At 41.3% G+C, this 20,098-nt stretch overlaps 2 protein-coding genes across 3 annotated transcripts in view; one reads left to right on the top strand and one right to left on the bottom strand.

Moving 5' to 3' along the window:
- haus8 (HAUS augmin like complex subunit 8) overlaps positions 1-20,098 on the bottom strand; it is a 281,932-nt gene that overhangs the window by 42,152 nt on the left and 219,682 nt on the right. The window contains exons 2-3 of the mRNA XM_055658524.1: positions 7,115-7,150; positions 1,875-2,062 (exon numbers count right to left, since the gene is read on the bottom strand). Coding sequence (XP_055514499.1) covers positions 1,875-2,062; positions 7,115-7,134 — 208 coding nt within the window. The 5' untranslated portion in view covers positions 7,135-7,150. The remainder of the gene's footprint in view (positions 1-1,874; positions 2,063-7,114; positions 7,151-20,098) is intronic.
- Positions 7,604-20,098, top strand: part of ncln (nicalin) — a 34,633-nt gene continuing 22,138 nt past the window's right edge. The window contains exon 1 of one of the 2 annotated variants that reach the window (XM_055658522.1): positions 7,604-7,976. In XM_055658522.1, the coding sequence (XP_055514497.1) occupies positions 7,802-7,976 (175 nt within the window). In that variant the 5' untranslated portion in view covers positions 7,604-7,801. The remainder of the gene's footprint in view (positions 7,977-20,098) is intronic. The other variant, XM_055658523.1, reaches the window with a different exon arrangement.

Below are 20,098 nucleotides of genomic sequence, written 5' to 3'. Positions count from 1 at the left end.
CGCTCCACAACCCCTCTACCAGGGTGATTTACCTCCCCCCCCGACCCACACACGGGGTGATTCAGCGCTGACCCCCACATGGGGTGATTCACCCGGGTGCCGGGCTGTCTGTAGCCCCGCCGCCACGTTTCAGCCGCAAAAAACTGGCCATGGGGACAGATGGCCCGGGGTCCACAAGTGTGGAACCAGTCAGCATGGAGTCCGGATGCTGGGACAGAAGATGGGCTCGCTGTACTGGCATCCATAGTAAGTGCTTACCTGACGTTCACCACTTGTACTCCAGAAGCGTTGCGTGGCAACAGTAAAGGACAAGTGTCAACTGTGAAATCACTCTCTAGACAAGGAATTGCAGATGCTGGTTTACAGCCAAGATCACATTGAATAACAGTGCTGGCTTGAAGGGCCAAATGGCCTACTCCTGCAACTATTTTCTATGTTTCTATGACAAAGTGCTATAGATACTCAGCAGATCAGGCAGTATCTCCCGAGAACATGGATAGGTAACGTTTCAGGTCAGAACTCTTCCCTCAAAATGTAGCCTATACATGTTCTCCAGAGATCCGACTGACCTGCTGAATTACTCCAGCGCTATGTTTTTTTGCTGCAATACAATTAACATTTTACACTTTACATAAAGGGTCCACCAGGAGACATAATTTATCTTACAGATCTTCTGTGATTGAAGCACGGATGATTTGTTACAATGCAACCTTAAGTTTAAATTTCCAAATTTCACAGAGGAAAATTACATTTCCTTTCATGAGATTAAATTTTGAAACGCCACTTGCTATTCTTTCCCGTTTGATTCAGAACATAAAAATCTTGAGAATTAAATTAATTCAACTTAAATGATGGCTATTTAACAATGCCAGCTAAGACATTCAATTGATGGAGCAGCAGAAAGCAAGCAATGAAAAAAAACGTAGAGCAAACAAAATAGATACATAAAAGGCAGCTGAGTAGTACACTGAACAAAGCTATAAAATAGTGACCTGCTTGAAGGAGAGAACATTTAGCTGATTATCGAGTGTGGCTAAATCTTGAGAATATGAAATTACATAAATTTTACATAACTTAAACTGCAAAGCTCATTTAAGTAAATCATATAAAGGTACAAAGGTCATTCAGCACAGAAACTGGCCCTTTGGTCCACCAAGCTCAGTTTTTTTTTTATCCACCTACTTTACTCCTATTTCCCTGCATTGGGATTACATTCTTCTATTGCTTGCCAATTTAGGTATCTATCTAAATGTGTATTAAATGGTACCAATTGTATGTGATTTACCACCACCTCTACCAGCGGTTTCTAAATGCAAAAAACGCCAACATTTGTCCCTCAAAGTCCCTTTAAAACTCGTTTTCACCTTAAACCCATGTCCTCTTGCATTTTGATATTCCCACCACTGGGAAAAGATTTGACCATCTAACTTACCTATGCCTTTCAATCTTGCACAGTTCTACCAGGTCTCTCCTCAACCTCCTTCAATCCAGGATTAGCAAGACCAAGCTTTCCAATCACTCTAAATAACCAAAGTCCTCCAGCCCAAGCAACATACTGATTAAACTGGTCCACAAATGAAGATTTAGCTTAAAATACAAAATAAGTGCATCAGAGACTCTTAAAGATCTGTAAGTATTGTTTTCTAAAAATGTAATGCATTGTGTCAAGCCTTTTCACACTGGCAATGGGAGATTAGACAGCAACAGGCTCGAAAGAAACCCACGTAATGCCTGCTCTCAAAAGTTCACACATAAATAGTTCTCCTTGAGATACCCACCAATAGACTTCCAGAGCCCAATCAACCACATCACAGAAGTCATGACACTGGAGGCCAGAGTAGAATCTAGGAAGGAGAGCATGTTTAGTTACTTACTCTTATCCTGCCCAAAAGAATCTCTCCGCCTAAGTCTGGTTGTTGAAAGCGTGTTGGTCAATTGACTTGAAGCAGCTTGCATGGTTTCTCCTTGGGAAGATTTTGTTGAAGAACTGCCGGCTATCTTTGGCTCATTCACAGTTTTTGCCTGTTTACTGGCAGTCAGGTTTGTCGATCTGTTAGCTCGTCTTAAAATAATAAAGTCACAAAATTAACACTTGTTATATTTCACAGTTTTACATGCTAAGCATTAAGTTATGCAAGTACCAAGCCCAGCCGCTCTATTTTAAGGAGACACTTTGTTAAAGTCAGATTTGCTTCAAACAGATAACACAATAAAGTTAGTAAAATGCAGCAAAGTCTTTATTATGCCCAGGCGGGTGTGGGAGCCAACCTACAGACTTGCTCGTGTTCCACACACCGATGTAATGTTCAGTTAGATGTGTTTATATTATCTTACAGAGCATTATACTGCCTCTTGTATTGTCCATGGTAATATCAAAGATTGACAGTTTCTTCTGATAGAGGTTATGTCCATATGTCTTTCTTTTTTACCTTGTTGAATCAATGTCTGTGCATCCTTCTGAATGTTTATATCAATAGGGCTAAATTTCTAGTGTTCTTGGGCTGATATCTCACTAGTGTTTATATTAAAAGGCCAAACATTTAGTGTTCTTGTGCGAAAATCTTGCTAGTGTTTATATTACAGGACAAGATATCTGGTGTGATTGTACTGAAATCTTGCTAGTGTTGAGAGGAAAGGTTAAGCATCCATTTTGTAACCTAAATCTACAGCAGAATCCATCTTGTAACTTACTACTTCATTTAACTCTTTCAACTTGTTTTGCTTTTACTAAGGGAAGGTGTGGAAGATAATGTGTGTAGAAGTACAACTTTACTACACAAAGCATTGCAAAAGTCTAATTACACAGCATACTACAAGACTGGTGGAACCTAATAATTTAGCAGTTAGCAGTTGACACATGACAGAGCTTAAAAAATAAAATATCACTTTCAATTAGTATGTACACATATTTACAGTGAAAACTATCAAGAGTTTTTGTGGAGTTAACAGCTAACCAGCCACACAAAAGCAGCTGAAAGCATACTGACTTTTAATGACCATGTTTTATTAAAATGTTTGCTAGTTGATCACATGAACACGAATGAATCTAGTTTTAGACACATTCCCTTGCAGCTGTGCTTTCTTTGGCCATAAGATGCAAGTCACCAGCCATTAATATAGTGCAAGCTCAACAACTGTACTGCAGCAAGTAAATTTCATTATAGAAATAAGGAACTGAAATGCTGGTTTATACAAAAGGACACAAAGTGCTGGAGTTACTCAGTGGGTCAGACAGCATCTCTGGAGAACATGGACAGGTGACATTTCGGGTCAGGACCCTTTGTTAAAATACAAGACTAATTTTCCAGAGTTCAGTTATGGATATCAATTTTATTAATTGAGCAGATGTCATGATAGAAATTCTAACTCCATAGTAAAAAATAATTTGACAAAGCTGTCAAAGGATACTTTATTTTGATGCCTTCTGTTGCCATTAGTTGTCAATACTGAACTAAAACAAATGCTACGACTCCTTTCATTATGACATTACTGTTTGCACCACAAATTTACACAGCATTAACTCTGCACTACACTGGATAATTTACATGCCCATGAAAAGCATATTACATTGCACATACAAATTTTGTGAAGTTTCCCACAAGCATGCTCTGCCATTTAATAAGATAATGGCTGATCGGATTATGTTCTCAAATCCACATTGTTAGCATTGCTAATTATTTGTGGCACCTGAATATTATCCAACTGTTAAACATGCACTTGGACACCTAGTTCCCTATGCATTTCACAGCTCCATTACCCCCCTTTTAAATAAAATGCAAGAACATGTAATTTTCAATAGTAATCAGTGCCTAAATCCACACTAGCCACAACAGCTATTGCAGGTCTGGGCACATTAGCAGATAACATGCATTGCTCAAGCTAGTAAAGAACCATATCTTTATCACAAACAATTTATTGCAATCCACAAACTTTGCAAACACCCAAAATTCTGCTGACTATATCTTAACTAGAACTAAATTCCATTCATCCAAAGATAGACAAAAGCATCTCTGAAGAGAAGGAATGGGTGATGTTCTGGGTCGAGACCCGTCTTCAGACAGAGTCAGCAGAAGAGACAGAGATATGGAAGGGTAAAGTGTGAAAATGAGAGATCAAAGGGGATGAAGGTAAAAAGGAAAATGTAGAATGGATCATTGTTAGCTATGGGGAAGGTGAAACTAGTCTGAGAACTAGGATGGGGAAGGCTGGAGAGAGAGAGAGGGAAAGCAAATGTTACTTGGTTAGAGAGGTCAACATTCATATCACTGGATTGTAAGCTGCCTAAACAAAATATGAGGCGCTGTTCCTCCAACTTGCATTGGGCCTCACTCCGTCAGTAGGAGGCCCAGGACAAAAAGGTCAGTATGAGAATTGGAGAAGGGAGTTAAAGTGTTTAACAACCGGGAGATCACGTAGGCCTAGGCAGACCGAGTGGAGCAAAACAATCGCCGAGTCTGCACTTAGTCTCCACCTCACTTGCTTGCTAGACCAGTGTCTAACCTAAAACAGCCTCAGGTTAAAAATTCCTTGCGATTTGGAATTTTCTCCCGATTTATTACCCTGAGATCTTAAGGTTTCTCCAATTGCAAGATATTGTTTTCATCATTCCCATAATGGCAGTCATGCCTTTGTCTGCCAACTAAATGTTCCAGAATTCCATAAGACAGAATTAGGGCATTCGGCCCATCAAGTCTACTGCACCTTTCATTCATGGCTAATCTGTTGTTCCTTCTCAACCTCATTCTCCTGCCTTCTCTTCATAATTTATATTGCCTTTACTAATCAAGGAAGCGCATGTCAGAAATGGTATTTCCTTACTAAACCTTGCCATTTCTCTCACCCTTCAAGGGATACCTATTAAACCTACCTCTTTAACCAAACTGAGTTTACCATGTTTTATTATGTTAAAGAAGCTTATAATAATGCAACAACCTATTGGAGGAACTCAGAACAAGCATCATCTGTGGGTGGAAAGGAGCAGTCAACGTTGAGTTGAAACACTGTCAAAACTGAGAGAGGAGAGTAATGGGAGTGAGCAGAGAGGTGATTTATAGAGGAAAAGTGAAGTACGAGAGGCTTATTGAAAGGGGGGGGGGGGGGGGGGGGGGACCATAGGAACTGCAGATGCTCGAATCGTGTGTGGAACAAAAAGCTAGAGTAGCTCAGCCAGTCCAGCAGTACTTCTAGAGAACATGGATAGGCGATGTTTCAAGTTGGACCCTTCTTTAGTGTTAAGATGCAAGTGATGGATTTGTGACTCTAAAGTACATAGATAATGGATCAATAAAGACAGAAGAGAACAAAGTGGGCAGATTTTGTGTTTTCACACCTTCCTGACTGCCTCCCAACACCACCATTCACACCTCCCCTTTGGCTCCATATGTCCAATGGAGCTTTGCACCAAAAGGCAAACTTGCTAGTGGATTTAATCATAACACAGATTTTATTTCAAAGGGATAAAGAACGCCTATGCCAGTTTACTAAATAAATCTCATTTCTTGCATTGTTCTTTTTCTCAGAATCCATTCATACATTATCCCAATAACTCTCTGTATAAAAGTTGGTCATATGATCATCACCCCCCCCCCCTCCTTTTTATCCTTCTGGTCAATAACCATATCTCCTTCATTATGGTCAATAACATATAAAGTTATATGGTACTTTGAAACTGAAATACCAATCTGTTCTTTAACTGGAGATTGAGAATTACCAGTTGAACTAATGAAAATTATTTCCTTTCAAAACAAAATTGAAAATTCAGAGGAAAGATTACCTACAGAAGACTGGAATAGAGGACAGAATTAGTCTGGAGGCAAAGGGCATACACTCAATTGTCACCTTTTATGCTGCAATAATTAGTTACACAAATTATATAATGTCCTCCATTAAATTTGACCAACACGAGATCTTGATCAGGTTTAAAATGAATTCAGTTTTGGGGCCCTTGAAATATTTAAAGTACAAAATAAACTCAGTAATTCATTTTTCCTTCCTCCTTGTGATATTTTGCATTCCTTATTAACGTAGAGACAAATGCCCTGTGCCAATCCACACCTTCTAACAATTAGTATCGATGAAAACAAGCTATTTTGATTTGGCACGAATACTTCAACACAAACTCCTACCAAAATAGGAGTCTATCCCTCATATCTTTTTCCTCAATTTCTGAAAATCCAAACATCTATAGCTGTCAGATTTGAAAACAAACAAAAATTAAGACTCCAGAGCCATCCATGATAGTAAATTCTAAAGATTCTGCTTTGTTTAGTAGTAAGTGGTGCACATTTATTATAAGAACATGACACCTAGTTTTATACTAATCTACCAGAGGAGGGCTCAACGGTGTCAACAAATGTTGTTTGCTTCAATGAGTCATCTCTCATCCTTCTCAACACCTGAGAATGCAATTACAATTTGCATTGCAAAATACGTTCCATTGCAAGCAAATTTTAGGCAAGGGCACTGAAACATTTATGCAATACTGAAGGTATGCTCTCATTTTGAGCATGTCCTCTATTGGTTTTACTAGTTGGCTTTCCAATTCCCCACAAACTAAGTCCAAGGCACCCATAACAATATCATCAATAATATCTCAATCTCTATTTTTTTTTTTTTTTTTTTAAAAACACTTCTGACTTTTGTCAGCGTTCCAGCTGTCGTGTTGTTGCCCATTAACCTAATTTGTTCGTGCTCATTAACATAATTTGGTCATGATACTCTTAAAGCCTGTTGCATTCTCATATACTTCACAATCCGCATAGTTTTGGCTCATCACTCTAACATACTTAGAACTAAGGGTCTCGACCCGAAACATCACCATCCCTGGTCCCGTTGAGTTACTCCGTCATGTTGTGTCTTTCTTCATATATTTGTTCACCAACCCCTCGGTTAAGACTTCTTCAAACATTTTCTTAAGAAAATCCTAACAGTCTCCTGACACTGTAAAGGGTTCATCAACTTTATGTACTCTGCTATATCATCCTCATGAAATGTTAACCATGATCACCACAGTAAGACCAATGAAATTATTGCAACTTCCTTCCTTTATATGCACTCGCTTCCTACACGATAAATATTAAGCAATTAGCCATTGTCATTAATCCGTTTTACTCACAGACTACCACGACCCGCCATTTTTACTTCAAAAACTGCCGCCCGCTTTCCTTTTAACAGCGGAAAGCCCGCTTCCCCTCGCAGCCCGCCCCCACCTGCTCACTATTGGCTCGTATCCACGCCAATCACCTCAACCTGGCTCTGATTGGCCGGTTCTGTAAGTCCCGCTCATATGGCCTTCAACGATAATTGGACAAACCGGACGTCAATCATCGCACAGGCCAACCACTGGTTGCGCATGCGTACCTATTCCATACGATTAATTGTAATCTGAACGTCCGTTTATTAATTCTTAAATATCTGACTGTTTTTTTGATAAAGATACGACAGATAAAACTGGATTACTTGGGGGGGAAATCCATGAGAAAGGGCGAGGCTTGATATGATTGACATTAAGACCAGCCAATAGGAAGGCGGATCTGTCGTCTTGTCGAGAGGAACAGCTAATCAGAGGACAGGGGGTTGGGCTAACGTTAGTCCCGCCTACTTCGGGACTGAGCCGTCCATGTGATGCCTGTAAGACCCTTACCGCAGGGGTAGTGTGGCAACGTGTGTGTGTGTGTGTGTGTACTCGGTGGGTGTCGAAAGAAATACCAGAGATTTTGTTGTTCCAGATCGTTGTTTTTCTTTGAAAATATCGTGCAGAGACGTTCATATCAAAGCGATTGTTGAGAGAAAAGAACCGACAATGTTCGAAGAGGCAAGTGAAGTGTTTGACAACATGTTCAAGGGTTCATTCCCATTGACTTTCATCGTCTTCATCCCCGCCGTGTTGATCCTGGTCTCGCCGTTGCCCATCGAGGCGGCCCACGAGTTCACCGTGTACAGAATGCAGCAGTACGACCTGCAGGGACAGGCTTACGGTGAGTACCCCGCCCTCTGCCTTCCACGCCCACTTTTATTTTCCCCAATGCAAAAAGGCAAAATCAAAACTCGAGCACAGGTAGAAGATGGAGCAACATCTGATGACAAATCACCCCAACTGAGAGGTTGACATGTTTCCCTTCCACTTCTCCCCATGCCGTGTGGGTGGGGAGAAGTGGGAAGGGCCAGAGATGCTTTGAAATGTGTGAGCTGTAACTTTAACACAGGGAGTGAGTTGTATGATCTGGATTTTACTGCCTGCAAAGAATCATTTAAAGCCCTTGAAAATAAGTTGGATAGGCACGAGAAGGAAAGATTTGCAGCACAATGAAATAAAACTGACGGGGTTGCTCGAAGCCGGTACATTTGATAAAAAATACAAAGTGCTGGAGTAAGTCCGCGGATCAGGCAGCACCTGAAGACGTTGAAAGGTGACATTTCGTGTCAGGACCCTGCTTCAGACTGATGTTGTGTTGTGACATTGGATGTTGTGGCCTGATGTACGGTTACAGTTCTTTAGAGTGGTGGAAACAGAATCCTGTAATCTCTGCAGAAAATGATAGGAGTTAACCTTTCAGGTCCATGAGTTTCCATCAAGTGTTGCCCGACCTGCCAAGTATTAACGTATACCAATATGTTCTCCGTGTTGTAAATTTGTGTTACCCGATTAACTTCCCTGTACCATCCCTGCAGGCAGCGAGTTTCTTGGTAACAGTTTCTTCCTGGTATTTGTCACCCTTCCTCTCCCAAACGATCTTCAAATCAGATGTGGTTAGCTGGCAATTTGCATAATGTAACCCCTGGAAAAGTTCTTTAAGGAAAGCTGACACTCAACAGGTAAATGGTAATTGATGAGAAATCACCAAAATGAAATAGTAACGTTTCTTACTCCCCATAGAAGTTGTTTGGCCGACTATAAATTAAATTGATCAAATAATATGCTGGTGCGCCTATTGACTGAAAGTTGATGAAGAGATATTTGACGTGGGAGTGTGAGAAATAACTGTTTTGACTGATTCTGATTTTACAGTCAGTCAGGGCTTTGACAAGGACAAAATATTAAAACAAAAAAAACTGCAGATGCTGGACTAGCTCAGCTGGTCAGGCAGCATCCCTGAAGGACATGGATAGGTGACATTTCGGGTTGGGACGCTGAAGAAGGGATGCTGCCTGACCCGCTGAGTGACTCCAACTTTGTGTGTCTTGCTTTGAAAAGGACATAAGCACTTCAGCAAATGTATTCGTTAAGTTATGAGGAAAAAATAGGGGGCAGGAACTGACTAACTTGTTTTCTGACAGAAACGTCCAAGAGCTATCCTGGTCTCTGAAAGTTTCAGAATGAAGGTAGTGGTTAAAGTAAGAAAATAAATCACTCTAGCCTCCCTATAATTTTTGAGGTTTTGGAGGTATCAAAGAAAAAGTCTTGCCTTCACTTCCTAAAATCCTTTGAGTACTTTTGAAATGTAGTTATTTCTATATTGTGGCAGTTGCTTCTTTATAGCAAGCTTCCACAAACAATGACTGCAATCGTTCAGTGCTGTTGCTGATGGATAAATGTTGGTCGGAATCTGAGAAATGTTATCTTGTTGTTATTTAAAATGGTACCAAAGTCCTTAATTGAATATTTAACACTTCTGACAGTGTAGAATTCCCTCCATGATCACTCAATGAGCTGAGCGTTTTGGGGAAGTTAACATTCTCAAAGATTTCTGCTTGTAGGACTTGATTTTGAATGTCATCCTTGTTTGAGACTAGAGGGAAGGTTGCTATCTTATTTGATTGTAGATAGCATCACAGCTGAACATTATTCTGCCATTTGATCATGTCCACACAAATGTACTTGACAGTGGGGGGTTTTCAGCTGGTTGGATTATTGACGGTGTCTGATCCACAAAAATAAGGACAGTATCATAGCAATGTAATCTTCAATCTTGATGCAATTATCTGTCTTAAAACATTGCAGGTAAATTATAACTTTTGATCTTTGCTATGCCAACAATAACCCTACACACTGACTTTTGCCATTTTAGTCATTGTAACCATATGAAACTGTCCTTAGCCAGCTAATCTGTCAAACGCATTTATAAATGTAGGCAGGGTGTAGGGTGTACTTGATAGCACTTGATTATCAATCATAAAATTGTGTGTTTGGCCCTCAGTGTTCAATTCTTTACTGGATTCCTTGAGGAGATGTTACTATGGATTACATCCTAAAATATTCTGGATTTTCCTGTACGTTTCTTATTGTTTAGATCCAGTGAATCCAGTAGATCCAGTGAATCGCCTAAATCAGGGGTCGGCAACCTTGTTATGCATCGGGTCCAGGGCGCATGTCTGGGAGCAGATGGTGGGCCACATCCATCACGTGTACACGTGGATCCAGCCCTGGATGGCAGGCATCAAATGACGTGTTCACATAGATCCCACCCCTTCGAGGACACCACCCGGAGCACTGGCCCCTAGTTACGGGCGCTCACGAACATAGCATATCTACGGACCATTGCCTTGGCTCTGTCCTGAAGGCGGTGGCTCAAATATCACGCTCACTCATCCCCGGACTATTGACAACCCCGATCCCGACAGTGAAGCCCAGACACGGAAGGTGCGCGGCCATGCCAGCAGCTTTGCGCAGGATGCGGTATAGCCAGAGCCCGACCTCACGCAGTGCGATGGGCAGCAGGATTGAATGCATTTTTTTCACAGTGTTTCACCCGACCCTCGGTCCGAAAATCACCTTCCAGGTACCGGAGATGACGGAAGTCTGCGGGCCGGATGATTACAGGGAAAAAATACACCTGCGGGTCGGATGAGTTCGGGTTACGGGCCGCATTCGGCCTGAGGGCCGTAGGTTGCCAACCCCTGGCCCAAGTGTTCGAAGGCTACTGAATGATCCTTCCATAAGCTAGGGTTTTGTTCGATTCACCTGTTCCTCGTTGCGGTCATTGGACTTTGTCTAAGGAACTGATGCACCACTGAAATGGTGAACTCTATATTCTGCATTTTGTATCTACTTCACCTTTGCGCTAGTTATTGCACTTAAGTTTGATCTGATTGTAACTACGCATATCTGATTAGTTTGGATAGCATGCAAAACTCAGTTCTTCACTGTACCTCAGTGCTCGAAACAGTAATAAACTTGAAACTAAACCTAAATATTATGAAATTCTTTCCTTGTGTGCAATAGCCTTCATTTTTTATTGACCAATGTAGATATACCAAACAACTTCTGTTGACATGAATGAGCCTTTTCCCAAGTTATAGCCCTGGCTTTAATGAAATTTAACCTGCTCATCGAGATTCGTGATTTTGCTCATATTTTCGGGTTGAACAATTACTTTGGAAATTAAAATGTTTTTAATGGAATTAACATGGCAAAGCAGTTCACAAGTGTTTCCAGACAGTTTAACACTTGCGCAGAGTGTCAGTAACAGGGAAAATCATCAAAAGCTGAATCCAAAAGATGGGTTTTAGGGCAGGAAAAGATGTAGAAATGAGCATTAGCCTAGTTAGGGTAAAAGCACAACGAGATGCACAGAGCCTTAAAATTTTGGTCACGCAAAGTATTCATAGAGATTAAGGGAAATAAAGCATTAAAATAATCAGGACATGAATAATAATTGACTGAGGCATTGCCAACATTGGTCGGCAGCATGAGAAATTGCTGAATGGAATTTGGGGTGAGGGTATGTTGAGCAAAGCTTTTTCATCAGCTCAATTTGGAGGCTGTTTGAAGGGAGGCTAACATAGTCTCACTGATGCACAGATGGAATTTTCAGTATTAGATAAACTGAGTGGTACAGAGATGTAGTGATATCGCATTAAAATGGAATGAAATGACATTCATATGGGTCTTTCTTATCTCTGTCAGCGCATCTCCATTTCCTGTGCTGGCAATTAAGTATTTACAAAGTGTAACCACGGTAATGTTGGAAATGCAGTCGTCAATTTGTTCATGGCAAAGTTGAACTAACGACAGTGTGAAACTATCCAGATGAAATTAATTTATGATATGGTTCCGAAACATGTTGATTGTTCTGCTAACTTGATATTTGTTAGAGCATTTAAAATAAATTATCCTGTCTGAAATCTACTCCTTAGTTCCTCTTTCTGATAGTGACCTTTAATGATGTAAGTCAAGTCAACGATGTTTGTCACAGTAAAAAACTAAACGTTTAAGAAGGAACTGCAGATGCTGGAAAATCGAAGGTAGACAAAAATGCTGGAGAAACACAACGGGTGACGCAGCATCTATGGAGCGAAGGAAATAGGCAACGTTTCAGGTCTGAAGAAGGGTTTCGACCCGAAACGTTGCCTATTTCCTTCGCTCCATAGATGCCGCCTCACCCGCTGAGTTTCTTCAGCATTTTTGTCTACCAAAAAACTAAACGTTTTTATTTTCTGAACTTCTCAAATGTGCTGTGTCTGATGAGCATGAATGACAGTTAAAATGTCCATTTTTTAACTGAGAACTATCCAGTGTGCACTTGCTTGAAAACCAACCATTTATGTTCATTTTATGTTCATGTTTTCTCTTGGGATTTGCAGGATATTTGAATATAATATTGGTCAAATTAATGAAATTATGGATTTAAATTTCAAGTGGCATCCATGAGAAACTCCAGACTGAACTTTGATTTCTCAGTTGGGTTGGCTGTATGTTGAAGAACGGTGGCACTCTTTGATGAAGTAGAGGGAGGATTAGTAGAATCTGAACCATCACTACCAGATCGAAAATTTAGAGGGATGCATCTCATTGCTATACACCCGGTAGGCGGCGCGACTCTCGTCAGCAGCGGCCTCTGCAGCCCGTCCGCGTTTTTATTATTTTTGTCTATGTTTTTATGTAGTTTTTTGTTATTTTTTGTTGGGGTGTGTGTGTGGGGGTGGGGTGGGAGGGAAACTTTTAAATCTCTCCCTGCACGGGAGACCCGACCATTTCTTTGTCGGGTCTCCGTTGTCGTTGGGGCTGCAACGAGGAGCGGCCTCCAACAGGAGAAGACCGGGGACTCTGGTGCCGATGACTCACCTCACCGTCGCGGGGCTGGCCGAGTCCGGAGCGGGTGGAGCGGTGGAGGAGCGCTGCTGCTGCTGTGGCCCGACCTCCGGAGATTCGGAGGCTGCAACTGCGGGTCTGGCGGGCGGCGGCACCGGGAGCCCGCGGGTCCCTGGAGGGAGACCGCTTTTCAGGGCTCTCGCAACGGCGACTTCTCCCGCCCGAGTTGCGGGGTCGAAGAGCTCCTGGAGCGGGGCCTGACATCACCGCCCCGCGCGGCTTGGAATGGCCGCGGGACTCTGCGAGCGCAAGCCGGGGGCTCTAACACCAAGACCCGGTGTGCGACCTCGCACCACCCGGCGTGGCTTTAATGGCCGCGGGACAATCGCCATCGCCAGCCGGGGGCTTTGGCTTTGACTTTGACTATGACTCTGACATCGGGGGGGGGGGGAAGAGTGCAGTGGAGAGATAAGTTTTTTTGGCCTTCCATCACAGCGATGTGATGGATGTTTATGTAAATTATGTTGTGTCTTGGGTCTATTTGTTTGTAATGTATGGCTGTAGAAACGGCATTTCGTTTGGACCTCAAGGGGTCCAAATGACAATTAAATTGAATCTTGTATCTTGTAATTCTAGCACAGGATGGTTGGTATATCTGTTTATATAACAATTGCTGCAGTGTAACAGCAAATTCTACCGTATATGAAACACTGTATTCCAACAAATGCATGAATTACGCTTATTTTACACTAACTTTGATAATAATAGTATCCTGAATGTGTAACACTACAGTGAAATTTCATCTCATCCGTAACTAGTAAAGTGAGCAATTGAGATGACAGATTGAGTATATTGCACTAAAAATGTGTTAGTTGGTATCATTTATTTTTTCTTTGTGCTGTAAAAGTACTCTGATAACATGGATGGTCAATGTAAAAAGGCTTTCCACTTTGACCAAATACATAGCTAAAGTGTTCAGAAGGGTGACAGGCTAACAAATTTATTGACTATCGAAAATAGCTTCAGTAACTAATGACTTCACGTCCTGAGACAAATGCAAACAAGCATTAAAGAAGCTCGTTTTTTTAAATCACCCTTAGTCACATCGTAAAATGACATAATAAGTTATGATTAAACTTCCTTTTCCAATACAGAACAAGTGAATATTATGGCTATGATATTTTGTGTGCATTGGCCAGTCAAACCAATGCAATGTTTTATTTCTGCTTCAAGAAACTTTTGGTCAGTTGAGTAAATCCAACCATTTTGCCTGTAGAATATCATCACCATTGTGGGAATGGTAGATTAATGTTATACCACTTTGGGGGAGAAAACCAAAGATGATATGGGGGTCCTTGGGCAGATGACCAAAAAAGATTTTCACACAAATTGTGTTTCAGGAGTGTGTTGAAAGGGGAGATTGGGGAATGGCAACAGTGAGGGATTTCATAGCTCAGAGCCTTGGTAGCTAAAGGCCTTCCACTAACTGATGTGGAGTACAGGTATGGCAGTTAGCACAGAGACACCTGTCCACAGCAATTTACAGAACAGCCTGATAAGCAATCCACAGAGTTAACACCAATGCCCACTAGCAATACCAAGTCAAAATATTAGACTTCTTACCAAGCATTTTGAAACATTGTCAGTTTTGGGCATTTTATAATTTCCATGTGAGCTGTGTATTGAAGGGAGAGATTAAGCAATGACATTTCAAACACTTATCTGAACAACGGCATTTATGGGAGTGGGTTGTTTCTTCTAATACAGACATTGGACTGAGATTGGTGAAAAGTAACCTCCTGATAATAAAGTAGAAACAAACAACAACAGATGCTGGTTTATACCAAAGACAGTAAAAATTACCAGAGCAATTCCGTAGAACATGGATAGCTGACATTTTGGTTGAGACGTCAACTCCCAATGACAACACCTTGTCCCGTCTCCAACTTCCCTTCTTTATTTCCACATAGAGTAAGGAAAATAGAGTATGCCTAATTTATTTTAAAAATATTTTTGTTATAATTAAATTTGGCAACTTAAATAAATATACAATGGTTTTTATTTCTCTACAGTTATTTAAAACTTATTATTGAAATATTCAGTAAACAACTTAAAATAGTTTTCAAAAATCAATAGTTACAAGAACATAATAATATGTAGGCCTCGTATTAATAAATTCAGATTCCTTCATAAGGCCTTTTGGGGGAGAAACATTTGGAGCCTGGAGCTATTGCCATCATCACACCTATATATAGGCTTTCTCTAATGTTTGCATAATGGGTTCTGTTCACAGTCTGATAATTTGTGGAAAATTAACTTGAGCTGGGAACTTTTTATAAAAACTTTCAGATTTACTCCATTAGCACAGCAAAAAATCCCAAAGACATGCGGGTTTGTAGGATAATTCACCCCTATAAATCACCCCAAGTATGAGGCAAGTGGATAGGAGAGTGTGAGCAGGTGATCAGTAATCAGTGTAGACCAAAGATCTTAGAGCGGAGCAAGATGGTCCACTCCTGCAAAATTCAATAGACTGACGTGTAGTAGGCAACGTAATCCCGAACCGACTTCAGTTATGCCTCTCGCAGTGTAATCAGCATTACGGGGGAACAGTTTGCGTGTTTTTAAATGTATTAAATGTTTTTTAAATTTCTCTTTTTAAATGGCTCGTGCCCTGTGTTTGAATTGATTTTTGTATTAAACTTGCACTGTAATTCTAAGTGCGGACTCTGTGGGCTGAATGCCCTATTTTCATGCTGTGTCTTTAATTTCAAATTTAATGAAATTCAATCATACTCCAGGCATGATATAAGAATTCACCTTCTGGTATCCACTCGATTTTGCTAGGGATAGTGAAATTGAACATCTGTTGCTGGCAGCATTTGAGGTGAATTTGCTCTTTTTGACAGCAGACTGTAGGACTGTCAGTGTTCCTGATTTGCATGGATTGGCCCTCACCAGGAAGAAGAATGCAATTTGGCAAAGACATTTCAATAGTGTTGGGTTGTGGATGATTGCATTTGTTCTGATCAGTAGATCAAGAGATGTGACATTTTCCTGAATCTCAAAATGTTTGCTTGGCATTTTTGAGGAAATTGGTAGCACAGCAGTTGGTGACTTTGGTGTTCCTTGAATGATCAGTTGAGAGGCTGCTTTTTGATTTCAGGCATGTGCCAGCTTGGATTGTATTTTTTTTAGTTTTCTGTTAACTATTTTCTAGTCTTTGTGTTGCACCGTCCCTTAGCAATGAAGACTATTTGCTTCCACTCCAGTATTGTGCGTTTTCAGGTGGCTAATGAGGCCAATGTGAAAACCGCAGACATTGGCACAGATGGGCCTGCCAGGGTGGTTGGTTAGATGATTTGTAATAGTGTCTGCTCCTTTCACTGCTAATGCAAGATTCTTTGAGTACTCCTGTGCATGACCTTGAGATTCACAATACCACCCTGAATGTTGATCCTCTACTTGGAGTGGCCATAGACTAGAGATTCCTAGGAGTCAAAGTTATATTTCTGCTAGAAGCTTTGAACACATTGAATCTTTTCCTCTGTTCACTTGATAATCTCTTCCCATGGTAGAGCTTGGAATAGTGTCCGTTTTGGAAGTGTGATTTTCAACACGCAATGATATTGTCTACCTGACCTAAAGACTGAGTTTAAATGGGGCACCATTACTGGGAATGTGGCCTGAGGAAATTGGTCATGTTGATTCCACTTTCCTTCCAGTGAATTTAGAAGTGTTTGTGAATTTTTGTTTCTGGTACTTTCCCAGTCCCATGACATATCTGACTGCTGAATGGGAGACTGCAACTTGCGTGCCAGGTCTGAGGCTTTGATCGTCAAATATCTTTTACCGCCAGTCTTTGTGGAGCAGTGGCTCCTGATATTAGGGAATGGCCAACATTTCCCAGGGCTTCACCATAAATATTTATTGTTGAGGGATATATAGTATTAACAGGGTTGTGGGAGGTGTATTATTGTCCCCACTCGGGTATTGACGCAAGCTTAACCAAAGACCAGTCTTGCCCTGATCACTCCCTCTTCTCCCCTCACCCATCAGGCAAGAGGCACATAAATGTGAAAATACTTACATATGAGAAATGCATACCTCAAGTTTAGGGACAGTGTCTTCACAGCTGTTATCAGGCAACTGAACCATCCTCTCACTAGCTAGAGTTCGGTTCTGACCTCCCATCTACCTGAAAAGAGACTTTTAACTATCTATCTTGCATTAAATATTGTATCATTTATCCTTTATGTGTACACTGTGGACGGCTTGATTGTAAACAATACTGCAAGTTAACACATATGTTCTATTTAGCCACATAATTGACAGTCATTCTCAAATCCCCTGTTAAAATGAATAAATGCATTAGCTATCTTGATATTATGAAACACATTAATTCTGAAATTGTAATCTTGTGCAACTAAGTGAAAAGACCAGGCTGTGATCTGCTTAACTTATTTTCAGTTAATTCACCGCTCTTGTCATTATAGATTACATAGACAATAGGTGCAGGAGTGGCCATTCAGCCCTTCGAGTCAGCCTTCAATGCGATCATGGCTGATCATCCACAATCAGGACCCCGTTCCTGCATTCTCCCAATATCCCTTGATTCCGCTAGCCCCAAGAGCTCTATCCAACTCTCTTTTTAATGCATCCAGTGAATCGGCCTCCACTGCCTTCTGTGGCAGAGAATTCCACAAATTCACAGCTCTCTGTGTGAAAATTCTTTTCCTCAGCTCAGTTCTAAATGGCTTATCCCTTATTCTTAAACTGCTCCCTGGTTCTGGACTCCCCCAACATGTTTCCTGCATGACTCGCGTGTCCAATCCCTTAATAATTTTATATGCTTCTATAAGATTCCCTCTCATCCTTCTAGATTCCAGTGAATAGGCCCAGTCGCTCCATTCTTTCATCATATGACAGTCCCGCCATCTCGGGAATTAAGCTCGTGAACCTACGCTGCAGTCCCTCAATAGCAAGAATGTCCTTCCTCAAATTAGGAGACCAAAACTGCACACAATACTCCAGGTGTGGTCTCACCAGGGCCCTGTACAATTGCAGAAGGACCTCTTTGCTCCTATACTCAACTCCTCTCGCTATGAAGGCCAACATGTCATTAGCTTTCTTCACTGCCTGCTGTACCTGCATGCTTACTTTCAGTGACTGATGTACAAGGACACCCAGGTCTTGTTGTACTTCCCCTTTTCCTAACCTGACACCATTCAGATAATTCAGATAACCTGACACCATTCAGTCTGAAAAAGGGTTTCAGCCCGAAACGCTACCCATCTCCTTCGCTCCATAGATGCTGCTGCACCCGCTGAGTTTCTCCAGCATTTTTGTGTACCTATCATTCAGATAATAATCTGCATTCCCGTTCTTGCCTCCAAAGTTGAAAACCTCACATTTATCCACACTACTGCGTCTGCCCACTCACCCAACCTGTCCTAGTCACCCTGCATCCTCATAGCATCCTCTTCTATTAAATAGCTGTGGTCCCAGCACCGAGCCTTGCGGCACCTACTATTCACTGCCTGCCATTCTGAAAAGGACCCGTAAATCCCTACTCTTTGTTTCCTGTCTGCCAACCAATTTTCTATCCATGTCAATACCCTACCACCAATACCATGTGCTCTAATTTTGCCCACTTATGTGGGACCTTATCAGCTTCCTGAAAGTCCAGGTACACTATATCCACTGGCTCTCCCTTGTCCATTTCACTTGTTATATCCTCAAAAAATTCCAGAAGATGTGTCGAGCATGATTTCCCCTTCGTAAATCTATGCTGACTGGGATCTGAATGTGCTATCTAAATGTGCCGCTATTACATCTTTAATAATCGACTCCAGCATCTTCCCCGCCACTGATGTCAGGCTAACTGGTCTATAATTTTCTGCTTTCTTTATCTCCCTCCTTTCTTGAAAAGTGGGATAACATTAGCCACCCACCAATCCACAGGAACTGATCCAGAATCAATAGATCATTGGAAAATGATCACCAAGGCCTCCACAATTTCTAGAGCCACCTCCTTGAGTACCCTGGGATGCAGACCATCAGGCCCTAGGGATTTGTCAGTCTTCAGTCTCATTAGTCTACCCAACACCATTTCCTGACTAATGTGAATTTCCTTCAGTTCCTCCATCACCCTAGGTTCTCTAGTCCCCTAGGACATCTGAGAGATTGTTTGTGTCATCCTTAGTAAAGACAGAACCAAAGTACCTGTTCAACACGTCTGCCATTTCCTTGTTTCTCATAATAAATGCACCTGTTTCTGTCTTCAAGGGACTCACGTTTGTCTTAACTAATTTTTTCCTCTTCATATACCTAGAGAGGTTTTTACTATCCTCCTTTATATTCTTGGCTCGCTTACCTTTGTACTTCATCTTTTCTCCTAATGTGGGGAAAAAGGATAGAATACTCGGCGCCTGACAAATAGAATTAAATAGGTCCTCTTTCTAATTGTAAATTATATGTTAAATATTGCACAGTGTGGAATTATTGCAAATAGTTACATAATGGACTGTAAAGATTAGAAGAGGAGTTCGAATGAGCTACAGATATTATTCTGTAGGAGATAATTTAGTTTAATTTAGAGATACAGTGCGGAAACAGGCCCTTCGGCCCACCAAGTCTGCACCGACCAGCGATCCCCGCACATTAACCCTACCCAACACAATTTGCATTTATACCGAGCCAATTAACCTACAACCTGTACGTCTTTGGAGTATGGGAGGAAACCGAAGATATCGGAGAAAACCCACGAGGTCACGGGGAGAACTCCGTACAGACAGCACCCGTAGTCGGGATTGAAACCGCGTCTCTCGCACTGAAATGCTGTAAGGCAGAAACACTACTGCTGCGCCAGCCTGCCGCCCTTAATGTAGTAGGGAATATAGTGAGTGTTTCCCGGTGCACACTGATAAGGACTTCAATAAACCGACTTGTTCGATAGACTTACCACTGATCTGCAAACTACATTTTGTGTCTGTACCTATCTGAGTAGAATCTGATATAGGGTAAGGGTAATGCACAAAATTCCTTCCTACAGATAGCCAAAGGACGTAACGTTTAATTCTCTTGAAATTCTCCAAATAATTAAGTTTGCTGAGAAAGCAATACAAG

This window comes from Leucoraja erinacea, chromosome 29 (assembly GCF_028641065.1).
Source record: "Leucoraja erinacea ecotype New England chromosome 29, Leri_hhj_1, whole genome shotgun sequence".
NCBI lineage: Eukaryota > Metazoa > Chordata > Chondrichthyes > Rajiformes > Rajidae > Leucoraja > Leucoraja erinaceus.
This window is presented reverse-complemented; position numbering and strand designations above follow the sequence as displayed.